Below are 21,849 nucleotides of genomic sequence, written 5' to 3'. Positions count from 1 at the left end.
CAATCCCTGCACAGGGGGTCGGCGCGGCGCGCGCAATTGCCCTGGAAACCTTTGCAAGCGCACGCGCAAGCGCGGGGTTGTGGGGGGGAGGACCGGGCGGTCTCGCTGAGAGAGGAGGGCTTTACCCTCCCGCTCGACCGTCGCTCCCCGGCGGTGGGCGTGCGCGCGCTAGTCTTTTCCCTCAGGCGGAGCGTCCCTTCTAGCACGCGCCCGGCTCGCGCGCTCCCTCGGGCGCCTCCCCCGCCTCACACGCACCCTTGCCCTCCTCCCGCATTTGTGCGCCGGTGCAGCAGGCAGTGGGAGCATCCGGGCACTTCCGCAGCCGAGCGGCGACCCGGGCGGCGGCGGCAGTCGAGGACCTCCCATGGCAGGGAAGAGGCGGGGGGGAGGTGAAAGGGGAGCGCGGCGTTAAGCCGGAGCCGCGGCGGGGTGGGTCCCGAGGGAGGCGGAGGGGGAAGTGGATCTGGCGGTAGGAGGAGGGCCGGGCGCGGGGCTTGTAGCCCCTTTCACGCATTCCTCAGTCCAGCCTGGGCTCCGGAGATGCATCTGCATCAGGTCCTCACCGGGGCTGTCAACCCCGGAGACAACTGCTACTCCGTGGGCAGCGTCGGGGATGTCCCTTTCACGGTGAGCGGCGACCGGGAGCCCAAGGGGGAGAGACCGGGGTCTGGGACTCCCTAGCCAGGGCCCACGCCTCCCTTGGAGGCTGCGAAGGGTTAGTGGGCCCGCTGGCTCCCCTTTTGCAGCCTTGGCATTTAGTTTCCCCAGGGGCCGGTGGGAGTGTGTCCTGCGGCTGGTGTTGTAATTACCCGGCAGTGGAAAGGATTAAGAATCCAACGCGCTTGTCATCCTCAGCAAGCAGGCGCGGGTGACAGGACTGGAAGGTTCCTCCTGGGGCGGCCCTTGAGTGTGCGGTGAAGGAAGGTGGTTGCAGCGGCTAAAACCCCAGAGTGTCGGTTTCGCACCTGCTCTTGGTTGGAAAGGAAGAGTCGGTCTTCCTCTCGGAGCGTGGAGGCGATGCTGCGCCTTGGCTCCCCCAGCCAGTTGTGTTGGGGCAGCGAGGAGCTGCTGGAGCCTGTGGCTTTAAAGCCGGCTGTCTGTATCTGATATGGGAAATCTTAACACTAACAAGAAAATTGAAAAAATTTTCCCTGAAAGATTTGGAATGGAAGGGTTAGAGTGACAGTGGCCACGAGGTCGCTGTTTGGTAATCCTTCTGGGTAATATTTTAATCTGTTTACCCTTCTAGGTAATATTCTAATCTGTTTGCAAGGTAGGCTTTTTTTTTTTTTTTTTTTTTAAGCCGAGGCAGTGTGAAAATTTTATGACTTTTCCTTTCGCGTGTGAGGAAAATGTATATAAACATAACATTTTAGGACCTCTTTAATATCTGGGTGAAATAGACATATATTGGATTAATCAGTCCTTTTTGGGAATGCTAGGTTCAAACCAAGTCCTAGAGCTTCTTTTTATCAGACTCCCATGGATTAAAGAGTTTTTAAAAAATTTTTAGTAAATTTATAAATGATCCACCTTAGGAGAAACTGTAGGCAGTGAGATCTCGGTTAAATGCACATTGTTATTGATAACATTCTGCTTGATAAAATTAGAAATGCTTTTTAGACAAGGGGAAATCTTTTGATCTGATGTCTGTTTTCCAGCAGCATGTTTTTAAAACTGCAGGAGGAAAAAAAAAAAAAAAAAAAAAAGCCCCAGCAAAACTGCAGAATCATTATGTAGCAGTGCATTCTGGAACAGAATTTGTCTGTCTTTTAATGTTTTGTGATTCATTAAAAATAACCCCACAAGGTTGTTTTTTGGCCATATTAGTTTTTAAATGTAATCATCTTGGCTTTGTTCCAATTTAGAATGAATCCCTTAAAAACAGGATTTTCCTGACCTATATGGTAACTCCAATTGTAATTAATTAATTAATCTGTATTTTGTTTACATGTGACTTAAAAGATCAGTGTAGAATTGAGCTTGGATTTCAAGTATGTAGAGAATATTTAGGGAATAGAGAAAATTTCTCTATTGCTCAATTGTGTAGACAGGGAGGAAGTTCCTGAGAGGTAGAATAGCCTTCATCAAGAAACAAATCTGAAATCTTTGGTATGAGGTATTTTCCCACTATCAAGGTGGTGATAGTTTACTGCTTCCATCTAAAGTGGAATATTTTCTCACTGCAGGACTGTCATAGAGAGTTGAACATGTTCAAATGCCATCTGGAAAAAGCCAGTGTTAGAACTGTTAGTGCTTAGCAGGTGTGGTTATGTTGTATAGTCCATCTCTGACCAGATACTTGGAATCATTTTCAACTCTTTACCATATCCCTAATTCTGCCAATCATCAAATCTAGCTGACTCTGCAGTGTTTATTCAATTTACCTCTTTTCATGTCTAAAGTCACCATCTTTATCAGAGAACTTTATTTACTTAATATAAAACCTTCCAAATGGGTTTCCTGACACTCATCTCTGATCATGTCAGTTCATCCCCCACACAGCTGTTAGATAATTTTCAAGTACCATTTTATCATATTACTTTTGGTTTAAGAATATGTAGTTGTTCCTAATAGCTGTGTTAGGAAATTTAAGCTTGTTAAATATTCTCCTGCTGTGTATGTACTCCTTACCTTAGTCCCACTGTTACATACTAATCTTCTTATTCTAGCCTATATATTTATGTTGCAATAAGAGAGTCCTTGCTTCTCATCTTGCCAAACACAACTCAAAATGTACACAGTTTAGAATGCCTGCTGAGACCCTGATTGTTATTTTGGTCCTTTGACAAATGGAAATACAAACCCATTTTGCACACCATCTTGCTTTAATTCCTTAGTTATGAATGCAGTGATCCAGTTATAATTTTACCATGAATTAGAAATGACCTTTTGAGCTCTGAAAACAATTAAAAAAAAAAAGTGAGAATAAGCTGTTTTCGAGAACTCTAGAATCAACAAATACTGTGAATGTCTATTTTTTTAGTAAAAATAAAATTAAAAAATTAAAAATAAAGTTCCTTTAAATGGAGTATGCTATTTAATATATATGTATATTATATATACATATATATTATAAATATATATACACACATATATATTTTTTGTAAATATATATACACATATATATATTTATTGTAAATGCACACACACACACACATTTAGTTGTAAATATCTTTATTTTATTGATTTTTATGTGGTGCTGAGGATCGAACCCAGGGCCTTGGACATGCTAGGTGAGCACTCTACGGCTGACCAACAATCCTAGCTCCGCTATTTGATTTTTATAGCAGTCAAATGGAAAAACTTTAGTTCTGCATCAGATGACTGAAGAGGGGACCAGGCAGGACTGGAATCAAGGTCTAGTGACTACTCATCTGGTGGCTCTTTTTAGTAGTATATTTCCTTTTAATACTGGGCCTGCTCTAAACCTCTTTTTTTGTGTGGAAGATCTTTTAGATGTGGTTGGTATAGAAGGAAGTACCCTTGCAGCTCACTAGTGGTTCTTAGTCAATGTAGTGTTTCCTGAGAAGTTTTTCAAAATAGGGTAGATAATTCATCTCAGTCTAGCTTTTAAAAGTGGAATTATTATAAAAAGATTTTGAAGTGCATATGACATTGTAATAATTGAAAAACCAGGTACTATATTTTGCTGTACATAGTGGGTGGTTTGCTTGACTGGGCTGGGAATGACTGCTTGGTAGTGCCATGATGTCCCAAATTGTGCTATATTGACATGGTGGTACAGTTTGTAGTGGACATTCCCAGCGATGTGTGTAGGTTTAGTGGTGATATGTAAGCTATGATGGTCTTTTACTTTTTTTTTTTGGATAATTAACAGCATTTTAAAAACATTCACTGTGAAAAACCTTCACGGTTGTGTATCTTTGTGGGTGTGTGTGGGGGGGGGGCTGGGGACAGGGCTGGGAATTGAACCCAGGAGTACTTTACTACCGAGCTTCATCCTTATTCCTTTTTGTTTGGAAATAGGTCTTGCTTAGTTGCTTTGGGCCTTGCTAAATTGCTGATGATGGCCTTGAACTTGTGCTCCTCCTGCCTTAGCCTCCCAAGTCACCAGGATTATAGGAGCCACCACACTCAATTATATATTATATTTAAAAACATCACTTTTTTTTGGTACCAGGGATTGAACCCAGGGTCACTTAACCAAGCTACATCCACAGCCTTTTTTTAAATGTTTTTTTAATTTTGAGACAGGGTCTTGCTAAGTCCGGAGGTTCTCACTAAGTTGCTGAGGCTGGTCTCGAACTTTCAGTCCTCCTGCTTAGCCTCCCAAGACACTGGGATTGCAAGTGTGAGCCACCGCATCCAGCTAAAGTATTACCTTTTGATAATTCTGTTCTTTTCAGTGTAAAATCTAAATTTTGGAAATATTATCATGCATTAAATTAGAGTCTAGGTTATCCAGAAGAGACCTACCATATCTGAGCTTTATTATACTTGATTTTTTTCCTTTAAGGGTTTTTTTTTTTTTTGGTACCCTGGATTGATCCCCACATCTCCCATTCATTTTTATTATTATTTTTTTTTAATTTTGAGATAGGGACTCACTAAGTTGCTTGAGCCTAGCTTTGTACTTGCTGTCCTCCTGTCTCAGCAGGAGGTATGTGCCATCATCTCTAACTCTTTAAGATATTTCTAACTATCCTTCAGATAAGTGAATGGTTTGAGGCTTTGTGCAATAGGTATTGTAAATTTCTCATTACTTATGTTATTACTTTCTTGAAAAATAGTCATAGAGTACCTAGTTTCTTTTACTTTTCTATAAATATTAAAATATTAATTAAGATAAGGATTATACATAATGATTACAAGTATAATTAAAAATGCTCATCATTTGGCCTCAGGAGTGCAATTGTGTTTTCAGATGTGCAGAGGCAATTGATGTTATTCCAGTCTGACATGATTTAACATCTTGATCAAAGTTTACAAAAATTAGTAAATCATTAGCACTCTAACAGAGTATATAATAAATATACCAGCAGAGATTAAAATGATGTACATTATTATAACATTAGGAAGATGGAAGAGAGCATATATATATATATATATATATATATAGTTGAAGATAAAAAGTTTCATGGAATATTAACATTTGGCAAAAGAGATATTAGGACTTTCTGATGGCAAGAACTATAAAAAACAAGGAATGGTGTAATTAAAAAAATAAATTATTGAGTATTCTTTTCATAAAATAACTTCCTTTTTTAAATGTAGGACTTCATTAAATGTCAAATACCCTTAGAAGTTTAAAAGTATAACTTGCAAACATTATGCATAACTTTTTAAGAAAACATCTGGTATGCTGACATTTTTGACTTTTGTTATTGATTTTATATTTTATTAAAATACCACTAGACATTTGGCCTGAATGAAAAACCAGTCATTTAAAAATTAGAACATAATGTTACATAGCCTCTTTTCTGGCATTTAGGTGTGTTTTAACTCTTCTTGTAAATTATGGCAACACCACCCATTGAAAATGATCATTCTGTTTATACATTTAGATTTTTGTTGAACACACAGGTGTACTAGGCTCTCGGAGATTTTAAAAAAACCCTAAAAACATAGTCCCGATTTTAGGGAGTTTATTAAAGAAGTGTAGGAATCTGGTGACATAATAGGAGAGTTAAAACATACACTTAACCACAGTGGCCAGCTGTACCATGTTATTAGGCACTTGAATTGTGAGAATTCAGGAGGACTAAGAGGTTATTGTTGGCCAGGGATGTTAGGAGTTGGACAGAAAAATGATTCTGCATTGGCATGTAATTAACATGTATAACAACTCATGCATTCATCAACTATGCATAGACTAAGGGGAAAGGCAGAAGTCAAGAATTTAGAAGGGACTTGTTTTACAAGAGCATTTGGCCCATTTATTCTTGGAGTATAGCTTCTTATTTATTTAAGTTGATATACACTATTTCAAATTTTATGGGCTTGCACTTAGTGTCACCTTGCATGTGAGTATGAAGTTATGTAAATTCTTATGTTCCTGTGTAAATTGTTAGTTAGACTTCTTGCTAACTAACAGTTAGTATTGTTATTAGTAACTACCCATATTCTGGTGTGATTCTGAATAAAGTCTTCCCCCAAATGGGAGCTTAGAGTCTAGCTACATTGCATGATCTTGGCTAAATCACTTAAACATTTTTAAGTTTTTCATATGTAAAATGAAGTGCTGCGCCCCTTCCTACATTGAACCCAGGGACTCACATGCTAGACAAGCATTCTACTACTGTGCTACATCTTCTGCCCTTTTTACTTTGAAACTAAGTTGCCTAGTTTAGTCTCAGATCAGCCTCATTCGCAGCTGAGTAAATAAAGTTCTTAAATTAGGTCCTCTCCAAGTATTTAGGCCTTGAATGAACCTTATATGGGCTTCATTAGAGATTTCTAGGACTGAAAGAGAAAATGGACCAGAAACAGTGGTTTTAGTAAAGCAATAGGTATGGAGTCTTGGTTGTCTTGTTATCCCTCCACTTATGTTTATAAGACTGTTGATCAGACTTCACAGTTTGGTAGTCTATTCTTCCTGGCTCAGTAAATAGGCCATTCAGAGAATTATAAAGTAGTTGATCCAGGAAAGAGTCAGTCTTTGGACTCACAGAAGGCTCTTATTTATGACTGTGTCCTCAGCACTTGACAGAGCTGTAAGTAGTTGCCTGGGACAGTCATAATAGGGGATAGAAGATAAGACCAGTGTGAATGGTGTTCAGGTCTTTCTTAGGAAGGCCCTCTGGCCCTCTTCTCTTTTGCCTACTCCCCCCAAAATTATTCCTTTACCTGCTATTCTTAGAATTTGGGATATTTAAAATATTCTTTAGATATTAAAATCATATTATCTTAACTTGGAGCTTGGAAAAAATTTTTTTTGTAGTTGTAGATGGACAGTATGCTTTTATTTTATTTGTTTATTTTTCTGTGGTGCTGAGGATTGAACCCAGTGCCTCACAGGTGCAAGGCAAGCACTCTGTCATTGAGCTACAGAGTGCTTGCCAGCTTGGGAAATTTTTAAAACAAATCAGTCTTAATATTTAATCATCAGAAAGAGTGGATGTTGGAAAAACAAGTCATGCCTGACCAATTTAATTACCTTCTAAGAAAGCAAGCAAAGCATTATTTAAAAGGGGATAGTAACAATATCTGTAATTCAGATTTAAAGGCTTTTCTAGCTTGCCACTTACTTTTTTTTTTTTTTTTGTTTGTTTTTTTTTTTTTTTGGTGGCACTGGGGATCAAACCCAGAGGTGCTTGACCCCTGAGCTCCAACCTCAGCCCTTTTTATTTTGTTTTGATATGGGGTCTCGCTAAAGTGCTAAGGCTGACCTTGAACTTTTTTTTTTTTAAATTAATTTTTATTGTTGGTTGTTCAAAACATTACATAGTTCGTGATATATCATATTTCACACTATGATTCAAGTGGGATATGAACTCCCATTTTTACCCCGTATACAGATTGCAGAATCACATCAGTTGCACAACCATTGATTTACATATTGCCATTCTGGTGTCTTTTGTATTCTGCTGCCTTTCCTATCCTCTACTATCCCCCCTCCCCCCTCCCCTCCCCTCTTCTCTCTCTACCCCCTCTACTGTAATTCATTTCTCCCCCTTATATTTTTCCCCCTTTCCCCTCACTTCCTCTTGTATGTAATTTTGTATACCCCTGAGGGTCTCCTTCCATTTCCATGCAATTTCCCTTCTCTCTCCCTTTCCCTCCCACCTCTCATCCCTGTTTAATGTTAATCTTCTTCTCATGCTCTTCGTCCCTACTCTGTTCTTAGTTACTCTCCTTATATCAAAGAAGACATTTGGCATTTGTTTTTAAGGGATTGGCTGGCTTCACTTAGCATAATCTGCTCTAATGCCATCCATTTCCCTCCAAATTCTATGATTTTGTCATTTTTTAATGCAGAGTAATACTCCATTGTGTATAAATGCCACATTTTTTTTTCCCATTCGTCTATTGAAGGGCATCTAGGTTGGTTCCACAGTCTTGCTATTGTGAATTGTGCTGCTATGAACATGGATGTAGCAGTGTCCCTGTAGCATGCTCTTTTTAGGTCTTTAGGGAATAGACCGAGTAGGGGAATAGCTGGATCAAATGGTGGTTCCATTCCGAGCTTTCCAAGAAATCTCCATACTGCTTTCCAAATTGGCCGCACCAATTTGCAGTCCCACCAGCAATGTACAAGAGTACCCGTTTGACTTCCTAATGGCTGCCAATCTTACTGGAGTGAGATGGTATCTTAGGGTGGTTTTGATTTGCATTTCTCTGACTGCTAGAGATGGTGAGCATTTTTTCATGTACTTGTTGATTGATTGTATGTCCTCCTCTGAGAAATGTCTGTTCATGACCTTGAACTTTTGATCCTCATGTCTCAGCCTTCCCAGTCACCAGGATTATATGTGTGTGCCATAATGCCCAGCTTCCCAGTTACTTTTTAAAATAAGTTTGGAAGCCAAATATTTTATCTGAGAGCAAAGTAACAGGACTTATTAGAGTAATAGACAGCAGAGCTCCCAAAGGGGGAGAAGTTCCAAGAGAAGGATACCTGTCAGTCATATACTTTAGAAGAAATCTTAGGGTTTTTAATGTTTTTGAGATTGTAAAATTATTTTGCATTACATTTTTGCTCTGGAACCCTAATTCATGATGTAAAAAGATAGGATCTCATTTTTTTGTTCTAATTAGTTATATATATGAAAGTAGAATGCATTTTGACACATCAAGTATAAATGGAATATAACTTCTCATAGGCCCTCTTTCAAGGAGGAGATATAACTTACACAGGTGCTATAATTATATTTTCTTTTTCTTTAGAAATAGCGCATGTAACCCTGGACCTTTATGTACACATGTGAAACCAATTGCCTGTTCTTTTTATTTTATTTAAGTTATATTTTTAGTTATAGTTGGACACAATAATACCTTTATTTATTAACTTTATGTGGTGCTGAGGATTGAACCCAGGGCCTTGCCTGTGCTAGGTGAGCACTCTACCGCTGAGCCACAAACAACCCCAGCCCTGTTCTTTTTATTTTTAAGCCTTCTCATTTCATGACTACTGAAATCTTCTTTAGTGTTCCCCAATTCTAAACACTTAAAAAAATGTGATGGTAATCTCATTATCCTTCTAGAGAAGTTAGATGTAAAGGGGTCTGGCTGAATAGAAACGGACTCCTCAGAACATAGTACATGTTAATTTGGTGGGTTGATTTGAAAGACATAAATAATGCACTCTTAGATAGGTTGACCTTGGAAATATATGTTCCTTTAGGTCTATTTTCTTCTCTAAATATTAACTGCTTCAAGGATAATAACATTTCATTATAAAATTAATTAGTGACGTTTTCCTTCTATGACTGTAGGAGAAATCCAGGAAACATGAGTTCATAAGGACATAGTGCAAGTGGATATAGATACAAAAAAACCATAAAATTTTTTATTTAGATTCCATTTACAGGTACATGTAGCTGTAGTTCAAGAATAAGATGCCCCAAATTTTCTCAGGAGTAATGACTTTGGTCTTGTGATGTGGTGGCAGTTTTTTTCACACCATCTCTGGCCTTGACTGTATCTACATTTAAGAGGATCCAGTCAGCAGGAGGTTTCTAATTATTTTGTACTCTACCCATAGCATCTTCTGTCATTCTTTTATGTGGATGAATAGCCAGGGTTTTTAGCAAAGGACACTTTCTCTACTTAACACTGGTTGTTCTAAACTGGGGGTGATTTTGCCCCTCAGGAAGCATTTGGCAGTGTCTGGAGACATCTTTCATTGCCATGACAGGGTGGGGGATTGATATTGGCATCTAGTGAGGAGAGGCCAGGGATTGTGATAAGTATCAAAGAATGGACAGGACAGCCTTCCACAGCAAAGAATTATCCAGCTTAGAATGCCAGCCCCAATGGTGTTGAAGTTGTAGGAAATGCTGTTTTACATGCTAAGGTCCCTCTTTCCAACTCAAGGACATTGCTCTCTCAGTTTCCCCTTTTTCTCTTGTAAAATTGCTTTTTCTGTTCTATTGAAGTTCTTTGTTCCTTTAGTTCTCTTTGATTTCCTTTCCTCACTTAATTTCTCCTTTTCAGCCTGCTTCCAGATATATATCCAGCTGTTTCTTTGATATTTCTTTTTTGAATGTGTAATAACTATCACCAATTCCTCAACTTATCAGTTTTTTACACAGACTTTCAAATCGCTTCTTTTTTTCTTACACTCCAAATAAAATCCCAAGTGCTTTCAATGTCTTTTATTGCAGTTACTATAACACCTGGAGCAGAGCCTGGTAAAATGTGTAATAAATTAATAAATGAGAAGGACATAACATAACATATTTTTGCATAAATACAGTGACCAGTTTCTTAATAACTTTTTGATATAGATCCGTGGCTTTGAGTCGGACTTGGAAAAATCAGTTTTACAGGATTGGGGCAGAGAGCTGATATAATACAATCCATGTGTAAAGCTCTGCTGGTCTGGTTAATTCAAGGATTTATATTAATGTATTAGGAGGTATTGACAGATTATACTCATTAGGCAGTTCTCAATGTTCTTTAGTTAATTCTCTTAAACAACTTTAGTATGTGACAAATTGTATTAATCTGACAAATATCTGATGTGTAGAGATTCTGTATTTAAGAGTTTGAATTACACATTGTATTAGTTTGTGTAGTATTGGCTGCCATAATAAAATACCACAAATTGAGTGACTTAAACAACAGAAATATGTTTTTTCACAGTTCTGGAGGCTGGAAATCCAAGGTCAAGGTTGGGCTGATTTTCTTTCTCTTGAAGACTTCTCCTTAGCTTATACGTGATTGGTTTTCTTCCTTGCTATGTCCTCCTATTGCCTTTTCTTTGTGTACATGCATTCTTGGTGTCTCTTCCTCTTATAAGGACACTAGTCCTGTTAGATCAGGAGACACTTTTAAGTTTGAATTTATTTTTGCTAATATATGAAAACTAAAATTATACATATTTATGGGGTACCATGTTATATTTTAATCTAGGTATGTATTGTCTTATGTTTAAACCAAGTTATACATGTATCCAGACATTTATAAACATTTCTTTATGGTGAAAATATTGAAGCTCTTACTTTCTAGCTTTTTGAAATATATAAAACTCCTTTCTTTTCTACTTATAAATTAATACCCATTAATCAACCTTTTCCTGTTCCTCTTTCTCTAGTTTTATGACCTCGTTTAACCTTAATTACTTCCTTAAAGACCTTATCTCTGGGGCTGAGGTTGTGACTCAACAGTAGAGCACTCGCCTAGCACGTTGAAGCCTTGGGTTTGATCCTCAACACCACATAAATAATAAATAATTAAAATAAAGGTGTTGTGCTCAACTACAACTAAAAAATAAATATTAAAAAAAGACCTTATCTCTGAATACTGTCACATTAGAAGTTAGAGTTTCTACTTAATGTTAGGTCATTTATTTGTTGACTTTTTCTTCTTTTAAGGAATGAATTCCATGCAATAAACTTTCCTCTTAATACTGCCTTTATAGTGTCCCAGAGATTTCAATATGTTGCATCAGTATTCTCATTTACCTTTAAGAATTTTTTAATCTCCCTTTGCTGTCTTTTGCAACCCATTGTTCATTCAGTAGCATATTATTTATTCTCCATGTGTTTCAGTAGCTCTATTTTTTATTTTATCATTGATTTCTAATTTCATTCATTTTGATCTGATAGAATTCAGGGTAGTATCTCTACTTTCTTGTATTTTCTAAGAGTTGCTTTGTGGCACAGTATATGGTCTATTTTAGAGAAGGATCAATGTGCTGTTGAGAAGAAAGTGTATTCGCTCTGTGATGGATGAAATATTCTATATATGTCTGTTAAGTCTAAGTTATTGATTTTGTTATTGAGTTCTGTAGTTTCTTTGTTTAGCTTTTGTTTGAAAGATCTATCCAGTGGTGAAAGACGTGTGTTAAAGTCACCCAGAATTATTGTGTTATGGTCTGTTTGACTCTTGAATTTGAGAATAGTTTGTTTGATGAATGTAGATGTTCCATTGTTTGGGGCATATGAATTTATAATTGTTATGTCTTGTTGATGTATGGTTTCCTTAAGCAGTGTGAAGTGTCCCTCTTTATCCCTTTTGATTAACTTTGCCTTGAAGTCTACTTTATTTGATATGAGGATGGAAACCCCTGCTTGTTTTCACAGTCTATGTGAGTGGTATGTTTTTTCTGAACCTTTCACCTCAGTTTGTGGATGTCTTTTTGTCTTTTCCTATGAGATGGGTTTCTTGAAGGCAACATATTGTTGGGTCTTTTATTTTTAATCCAGCGTACCAGTTTATGTTTTTTGATTGGTAAGTTTAGGCCATTAACATTCAGGGTTATTATTGTGACATGACTTGTTTTCCTGGTCATTTTTGTTTATTTTTGGTATTTAACTTGACTTAGTTTCTCCTTTGATTGGTTTTTCATTTAGTGTAATATCTCCCTTTGCTGATTTTCATTTCCTCCTCATGGAATATTTTGTCGAGGATATTCTCCAGTGCAGGCTTTGTAATTGTAAATTTTAACTTTGTAATTATAATTGTAAATTTTAACTTTTCTTTATCATGGAAGGTTTTTATTTTGTCATCAAATCTAAAGCTTAATTTTGCTGGATATAAGATTCTTGATTGGCATCCGATTTTTTAAAATTCTTTTTTTTTATTTATATATGACAGCGGAATGCATTACAATTCTTATTACACATAGAGAGCACCATTTTTCTTATCTCTGGTTGTATACAAAGTGTATTCACACCAGTTTGTGTCTTCATACATGTACTTTGGATATGATGTCCATCACGTTGCACCATCATTTCTAACCCCGTGGCCCTCTTCCTTCCCTTCCTACCCCTCTTCCCTATCTAGAGTCTGTCTATTCCTCCCATGCTCCCACTCCCAACCCCACTATGAATCAGCCTCCTTATATCAGATAAAACATTTGGCATTTGGTTTTTTGGGATTGGCTAGCTCCACTTAGCATTATCTTCTCTAACTCCATCCATTTACCTGCAAATGCCATGATTTTATTCCCTTTTAATGCTGAGTAATATTCCATTGTGTATATATGCCACATTTTTTTTTTTATCCATTCATCTATTGAAGGGCATCTAGGTTGGTTCTACAGTTTAGCTATTGTGAGTTGTGCTGCCATAAACATTGATGTGGCTGTGTCCCTGTAGTATGCTATTTTTAAGTCATTCGAGTATAGACCAGGGAGAGGGATAGCTGGGTCAAATGATGGTTTCAATCTCAATTTTCCAAGAAAATCTCCATACTGCTTTCTGTATTGGCTGCAACAATTTGTAGTCCCACCAGCAGTGATCTTGGGAGCAAATCTTTACCCCTCACACGTCGGATAGAGCACTAATCTCTAGGGTATATAAAGAACTCAAAAAACTAAGCACCAAAAAACCCCACAAATAACCCAATCAATAAATGGGCCAAGGACCTGAACAGACATTTCTCAGAATATGATATACAATTAATCAAGAAATATAGGAAAAAATGTTCATCATCGCTAGCAATTAGAAAAATGCAAATCAAAATTACTCTGTGATTTCATCTCACTCTAGTCAGAATGGCACTTTTTATGCATATAAAAAACAATAAGTGTTGGCGAGGAAGTGGGGAAAAATGCACACTCATACACTGCTGGTTGGCATCCGTTTTCTTTTCGAGCTTGGTATATATTGTTCTAGGCCTCTAGCTTTCAGGGTCTGGGTTGAAAAATCTGCAGATATCCTAATTGGTTTCCTCCTTTGTGTAATCTGATTCCTTTCTCTTGTGGCTTTTAAAATTCTCTCCTTATTCTGTATGCTAGGCATTTTCATTATAATGTGTCTTGGTGTGGATCTGTTGTGATTTTGTACATTTGGTGTCCCATAAGCCTCTTGTATTTGATTTTACGATTCATTCTTCATGTTTGGAAAATTTTCTGATATTATTTCATTGAATAGATTGTTCATTCCTTTGGTTTGAGACTGTATACCTTCTTCTATCCCAATAATTCTTAAATTTGGCTTTTTTATGTTATTGCATAATTCTTGAATGTTCTGCTCATGGTTTCATACCATCTTCACTGTGTGGTCTGCATTATTTTCAAGATTATATATTTTGTCTTCATTGTCTGAGGTCCTGTCTTCCAAGTGATCTAACCTATTGGTGGTGCTTTCAATTAAGTTTTTAATTTGGTTTATTGTTTCTTTCATTTCAAGGATTTTTGTTTAGTTTTTTTTCAGAACTTCTATCTCCTTATTGAAGTAATCTTTTGTTTTCTGTATTTGTTATGTAGCTCTTTATTGAATAATCTTTTACTGCTTGTATTTGCTATCTTATATCATCCTGTAATTAACAGAAAATTTTAATTTTGTACATCCTGAACTCCTTCTCTGTAATTTCTTCTGCTGTGCTGGCTATGGATTCTAATAATGTAATATCTTGGTTTGTTTTGGGCACTTTTCCCCCTTGTTTTTTCATGTTGTTTGTGTGTCATCCCTTCCATCACTTTGGATCTGAGGCATTACAGTTTTTACCCTATAAGCTTATAGTGTCCCTGCATGGTTCCGATACCTCTCCTTTGAGGGGGAGAACAATATTAATAGATCTCAATACAAACAATATACAACCTTAAACCAAAGGGCTGCTATTAAGACATTTATAGTTTTGTCACAATATACATAAATGTTGAGTTCAATTATTATCTACAGTAGGTTTACAAAAGGGTCTATAGTTTCTGATGGTGGACAAAGAACTAGAGGTGGGGGTGAGATGTAGGATGAGATGTTGAGGTGGTAGGAAATGAGGATATAGTTATTAGATCTTTGAAAGTAAGAAAGAGGAATCTAAAGAAGTTGATTAGTAGTAGGAGAAGAGAGAGAAAGTGATTTTGGGGAGACAAGTAAGTGGGCAGACAGTAGAGTACAAAAGACAAACATAAATATTAAGAAAAATTAAAAATGTAAAAATAGGAGATAAAGAATATACAATGCCACTGCAATATACTATTCAGACATCCCAGTCCTCTGTAGCCTAAGTTATGAAAAGTACTTGGTTTCACAAATGTTGGGGATGTGAGGACGGGAGAAGAGAGAATAGTTGAATATCTGGGAAAAGAAATTTGGCCCAGCTCATTTTTTTAAGCTAAGCCACACCACATTATATTTTGCTTCCCAATCTACAGTTTTTGTTAATTCTTGGCCTTTGGATTCATGTGTCAATCCATGGTCCAATAAGTTATATGCTGTGAGTATTTGTCATGTGGTCTGCCAGGGTTCCCCTTTCAGAAGGATAGTGGATGGGGCAGTTTTGCCTAGAAAGGCCTGTGAGTTAAGATGGGACAATATACTTGATATGATAATGCATGATTTTCTATTATGGGTTGTTTAGGTCATTTCCACTTTTTATTTCATATAATGCATATCTTAGTACATATCTTAGTACTAATTATAATCTTTGTTTGCATGTTCAATGTTTTCTTAGGATAGAGTCCTAGAAATAAAATTACTGAATCAAAGTACTTATTGTATTTTCAAATTGCTTTCCAGAAAAGTTGTGTGGTTTTATATTGTAGTAGTGTGAGAGTGATAGATGTGTCGTGCTCTTGCTCATTATTTTTCACTATTCTTTATTAAAGCGTTAAAAAAAAGTACATTTGGTTATCTCATGCTCAAAAGCCCTACTCTCTAGGTACATATTCTGAATCTCAAGGGATCACAGATCCTATATCACTGTTATACATCCTACTTTGCTAGCATTTTATTCTAGCATTCGCACTGTATTCCCTACTCTAATGTCCTAGCCAATTCTATATTTTCTTTAAAGTTGCATTTTGAATATTGCCAATGCTTCATCAATTTTGGGTCTCTTCAGGACAAGACACAGATGTATTGAAGTAAAAGCAAGATTAATTGTCCAGGTATCCAGTGAACCATCAAAGAAGGGCAAATGGGCTTCAGAGTGATTGGAACTACAAAGCTGGTAGAATCAACTGCCTTCTCTTAGGGTTTTTATAAACTTCTTTTCTTGTGGTTTCTTCTTGTCTTCAGGCATCTGATCTATTTACTTCTTGAATTGAAGGATTCAGGTTCAAATCCTACATGTTTCTTAATGGCTGTCTTATTCCTTAGTATGTATTTTCAGTTCAACTCTTCTTGGGTTAAATTCTCTAAGGTAGGTTAATTGGCTTAGCTTGTCTTTTCCAGCAGGCTATTAGCCACTTGTCATTATTGTGGACCATCTTCTAATCTTGGCAGCAATAAGCAAGGGAAAAGTCAAAAGACAAGAACAAAATGTGCCCACCTTCCTGGGGCTCAGTAAAATAGTATGCACTGTATTATTTATTTATTTATTTTGTAAATGGTACTAGGGATTGAACCCAGGGGCGCTTTACTATTGAGTTACATTCCCAGCCCTTTTTATTTTTTATTTTGAGACAGGGTCTAACTAACATGCCAAGGCTGGCCTGAAGCTTGTAATCCTCCTGCCTGTCATGCTTCCTGGTATTTGGAATTACAGGTGTGTGCCACCATGCCTGGCTTTTGGGAGCTTTTTGGAGCACATTTATGTCCTCACTTACACAATTATAGTTTGAAAGTTGAAAGGGAACTTTCCCTTTCATTTATAGAGAGATTGTGATTTGCTCATTGTTATAGTTGGTGTTAGCACCTCTAAATTCTTAGGAATGTACTCTTACCATCATATTAAAGGTATAAGTTTAATTACAACTTAATAATACAATCATGTTATATGAGCAAAATATTTAAAAACACTGGTAGAGCCATCTACCTCAAAACATTAACACTTAGATTAATTGGTTTTCTGGAAATTTTTTATATATATAAAGTATTATGAAGTTGTAAAAAATATTACATATTACAATTTGTATAATATACTTTTTAAAACTCTTTCAAATGTGTTAAGAACAATTTAGAAGCAATTGGTCACAAAATATTATAAATTTAATATCATCAAAAAAGTCATTATTTCTTTGAAAGTAGTCATTTTAAAAAGTGGTATTTTGCTTTATTGTTTTTAATGAAGCAAATTGTTACATACTCCAAGCTTGAGAGAATGAATTTGAGGCCAAAAGGTAGCTTCAAGATTTTACATGCCCACAATCCCTGAGGCTGGTGTTTATACCCATATTATTATGATTTTCTTTTTTTTTCTTTTTATTTTGTGATTTTCTTTAGAAGTTTTTGATCATTAGTACTTTGAGAATGTTTACTTATTTATTTTTTCCTGTACTGGGGATTGAACCCAGTGGCACTTTACCACTGAGCCACGTCCCTCAGCCTTTTATTTTTTCTTTTGAGATAGGGTCTTGCTAAGTTGCTAAAGCAGACCTTGAACTTGTGATCCTCCTGCCTCGGCCTCCCAAGTTGCTGGAATTACATGTGTATACTCCCATGCTCAGAAAAATGGTTTGTTTTTAATGCTAGCATATAAAATAGTTATTTATAAGAGATAAGTTCTGGTTTCTGTTGTTAGACCTACCTTTTAATAGAGTGCATGCAAGACGGAGACAGAACAGGTTTTGTGATGGTTAATTAGAATGAATTATTTAATTATTGCATATTTTCCTTTTCAAGGTTTCATTTTCCTTTTAGATTTACTAGCATCAGTAAACATTTTTCTTTGTGCAGCAGTATAGAAGTAGTCTTATGGTAAGTAACTTAGTATTTAGACATTTGTCATAGTTCTGTTAGCAAATTATCAAAATCAGCTAGTTTTTGACTAATATTAAAATTGTCTTTTGAAATTTAAAATTTTAACTAAAGAAAGCTTTTTTGAAAGAAAAGAAAGTTTTTTTTGAGGGGGGCTCAAGGGTCTTGTCCATGCTAAAGACATGTCCTACCTCTGAGCTATACCTCTAGTCCAAGAAATTATTATTATTTTTAAGATAGTTGCTTTTTGGTAGTTATTAGAGAGAAATTAAAAATAACATTTTACCTTATACTATTTAATTACAAAAAAGATATTTTCTCATTTTATTCTATCTTCTTTCTAACCATCTATTTTTGTTTTCATATATTTGTATTCAAGTTTTGTCTTCTGTTTTGTTCAAAAACACCACAGGTAGCTTTACTTTTTTCTACTGCTCTTTGTAAGTACTATTAATTTTACATTTCCTGATGTCAGTTATTTCTAAAACAAATGTTCCCTTTGGTTACCACACAATGATTATTAGATAATTTCTAACGCTCATCATTGACCTAGGGTAATTTTTTTTCTTCTTTATACATAGTATTAAGTTCTTTTTTGTTTTTTTTTTTTAAAGAGAATTTTAATATTTATTTTTCAGTTTTCGGTGGACACAACATCTTTGTTTGTATGTGGTGCTGAGGATCGAACCCAGGCCGCACGCATGCCAGGCGAGCGCGCTACCGCTTGAGCCACATCCCCAGCCCCTTTTTTGGTTTTTGATTTTGCTCACTCAGTACTCTTTTTTTTTGTTTTTTTCTTTTAATTTTTTAATATTTATTTTTTAGTTATTGGCGGACACAACATCTTTGTTTGTACGTGGTGCTGAGAATCGAACCCGGGCCGCACGCATGCCAGGCGAGCGCACTACCACCTGAGCCACATCCCCAGCCCTCAGTACTCTTTTTTAAACTTTTTTTTTTTAGTTGTAGATGGATACAATACCTTTATTTTAATGTGGTGCTGAGGATCAAACTCCATGTGTAATACATGCTAGGCAAGTAGTCTACCACTGAGTCATAACCACAGCCCTCACTAAGTACTCTTGAGTAGACGTTAGGTGTTGCAATGACTAAATTGTGTCAGTAAAATGTGTTCTCACTCTTGTGGCAAGAAGAGCAGCTTCTTCAAATGTTGCCCCCTTGCTGCTTTTCTAACTGTAGGGTGAAGTTACAGTGAATGGCAGGAGGTTTATTTATTTTGGGGGTGGTAGTAGTGTGTATTAGTTGACAGAATAAGCATTTTCTTTAGATGTAGAAACTTGTAGAAGAGATAAGTGGACCAACAGCATGAATACTCACGTTTATAGAGATGAAACACAAAGATGCTTAACTTTCCTTCTAATAAAAATACAAAGTAAGGGCTGGGGATATAGTTCAGTTGGTAGAGTGCTTGCCTCACATGCACAAGGCCCTAGCTTCAATCCCCAGCACCACAAAAAAAAAAAAAAAAAAAAAAAAGTAAAACAACAGGGCCTTGCCAGGTTTTGTTGGATAAGAAGAGTGAAATATTTGGTTATGATCAGTGAGAAGTGGAGAAAAATTTTATCTGATTAATGGGCGTAATCATTTTGGAGGGCAGTTTGCATTAGCAATTAATTTTTTTTTTTTTTGGTACCATGGATTGAATTCAGTGACACTCAACCACTGAGCCACATCCCCAGCCCGATTTTTTATATTTTATTTAGAGATAGTGTCGCACTGAGTTGCTAAGTACCTCATCTTTGCTGAAGCTGGCTTTGAACTTGTGATCCTTCTGACTCAGCCTCCTGAGCCACTTGGGTTTACAGGCTTGCGCTCCTGCGCCCAGCTAGCAATTAATCTTAGTTACTGACCCAGAAAACTATATTTTAGAATTTATTCTGAGGATACTTGGACACATCTACATAAAATCATACATGGATGCTTATTGAAGCATTGTTTGCAGTAGTAAAAGATGGGAAAGACACAAAATAGAATAGTATGCAATTGTTAAGGAGAGTGAAGTAATTTCTGTGCTGATATGCAAATTTATTCAAGGTGAGTTGTTATTAAATGGAAAAAACATTGCAGAATTTTATATGATTCCATTTATGTTAAAACATAAATGGATAAATCTGTACCTACTGAATATTTCAGCAAGTCTCCATTGGTAACTCTAAAGGTGATTATACCTTGGTATGAGGAAGGATGATGGTCAAGGGTAAGAAGGTGACTTTAATTTTTCTATTTAGTTTTTAAATTTAATATTTGTTATTTTCTTGATAAAAAAGAAAATCTTACTATTGAAAACATTAAAATTAAACATTTTGAATCACTTCTTTATTTTGTAGATGACTTTAAGGAAAATTGTTTGTCCTTTTTAGAAATTAATTTCTAATTCTGAGAGTATCATAAGGGGTTAGGATTGTAAATAAGTAACTAAAATGAAAAGAGGGAAAGAATGTTTTCTTGGGATTTTTTTTTTTTTTTTTTTTTTTTTTTTGAGACAGGATCTTTCTGTGTTGTCGTCCTCGAACTCTTGGGCTCAAGTGATTTTCCCTCCTCAGCCTCCTGAGTAGGTGGGACTTCAGGCCTTTGTGCCTGGCCTCTTGGGAAACTTTAGTCAATCTGTGCTTTACCTTCCTGATGGAAATATTTTTCCACAGATCAACATTGGCCTCCCTAAGACTACTTTCAGAAGAGAATTCTGTACAACCAAGTGACATAACAGCCCTCTTTCTCTTTAGTCTTTCATTCGTTTCTAGAGCACTTTGTCATAGTCACATAATGTGAAATTATCTAACAACATGTTTTTCAGAATGTGTCCCCGTTGAGTGGCACAGGACTATATTTGTACTCTGTATTTCCGTAGGGAAGGTCATGTTGGTATAAGATTTTAAATAGTTTTTATTTCTTTACTGGACACTTTTAATTTATCTGAGGTACAAAGAATATCTGAGAAATCAGAGCAGTGTTTGTGGGATTAGATTATTTTCCTTTCTGAAAATAAGTCAAGACAAATATATAAAAACTAAAGTTAGAGAAGACTGAATGAGTCACATGCACTTAATCATTCTTCACAATGACATTAAACTCTCTAGAGAAGCTAGCAGTATCTTTATTATGGTAATTTAGCATGTCATTTCAGAGAACTTTATAACTTCAGAAGATGATATTTAACTTTTTCATAAAGTATTGAAAATATTTTATTAAGGTAAAAGAAGAAGCTCACTTTTTTTTTTAAGTCTCAACTATTGGCAAGGCTGTTCTGATGAAATTCTGGATATCACAACTAAAAACATCAAAAGGAACCTTGGTAAGGCCACTCCATTTTTGTGCCCTTCCTTACAAAACCCCAGATTCCTATTGGGTGTATTATAAACAGAGGAACCATCTTCAGTCCCCTGCTTTGAGCACACTCTATGTGGACTATTTTACTTCTCTTTGATATACAATGTAGGGAAAAGATGTAAGAATTTATAAGGGCCTGAGTCTGAACACTTTCTACTTACTGTATTATCTTGGGCAAATTAATGCATCTTTATACAGTGATAAAATCTACTTTCCTGGTTTCTAGCAAAGATTAAAGAGGAAGTGATGTAATCTTTATTGAGTATCTCTTTTGTCTTTTGGTAATATTTTGTCTATATCTGCCATGGCAGTTTGTCATTTAGTTGAGATTGGTGATTCACCTGTCATCTCCCCATTAAATTAATGGGGGCCCATATTTTGTGGCTTTGTATTCCTAGTTCCTAGCCTAGGTGCATTGTTCTGTTTCTTAAATGAATGATGGATGTTTAGCACTATGCAAATAGATTTTCTACTTTAATTTTCAGTTTTCCTAAAAAAAAAAATTAAAAAAAATTTTCAGTTTTCCTAAGAGGTAGATAATATTTCTTGAATTTTATCATGGAGAAATACTCAGAGAGCTTAAATAACTTGCTTAAGATCACACATTATGGCAGAACTAAATTTGAAAACTCTTATGTATGATTTCAAACTATGCTTTTGTATCATTCTGCTTTGCTGAGGTAGTATTCGGCACTTCAGAAATTATGATATGTTCAATACAAGATTTTTTTTTTGCTATTTAGTAATATAATTTTAAAGATTAGCATGGTGACACAAACATTTCTTC

At 36.2% G+C, this 21,849-nt stretch overlaps 1 protein-coding gene and 1 non-coding gene across 6 annotated transcripts in view; one reads left to right on the top strand and one right to left on the bottom strand.

The window, feature by feature from the left end:
• The first annotated feature begins 540 nt into the window (after window positions 1–540).
• Window positions 541–21,849, top strand: part of Dmxl2 (Dmx like 2) — a 146,974-nt gene continuing 125,665 nt past the window's right edge. For all 5 annotated transcript variants that reach the window (XM_076850786.2, XM_076850784.2, XM_076850787.2 and 2 more), the window contains exon 1: window positions 541–627. In XM_076850786.2, coding sequence (XP_076706901.1) covers window positions 541–627 — 87 coding nt within the window. The remainder of the gene's footprint in view (window positions 628–21,849) is intronic.
• On the bottom strand, window positions 21,010–21,133 carry LOC143396176 (small nucleolar RNA SNORA11). The gene has a single exon (XR_013091048.1). It is a non-coding gene; the product is annotated as a small nucleolar RNA SNORA11 (small nucleolar RNA).

Source organism: Callospermophilus lateralis, chromosome 3 (assembly GCF_048772815.1).
Source record: "Callospermophilus lateralis isolate mCalLat2 chromosome 3, mCalLat2.hap1, whole genome shotgun sequence".
Classification (NCBI taxonomy): Eukaryota; Metazoa; Chordata; class Mammalia; order Rodentia; family Sciuridae; genus Callospermophilus; species Callospermophilus lateralis.
This window is presented reverse-complemented; position numbering and strand designations above follow the sequence as displayed.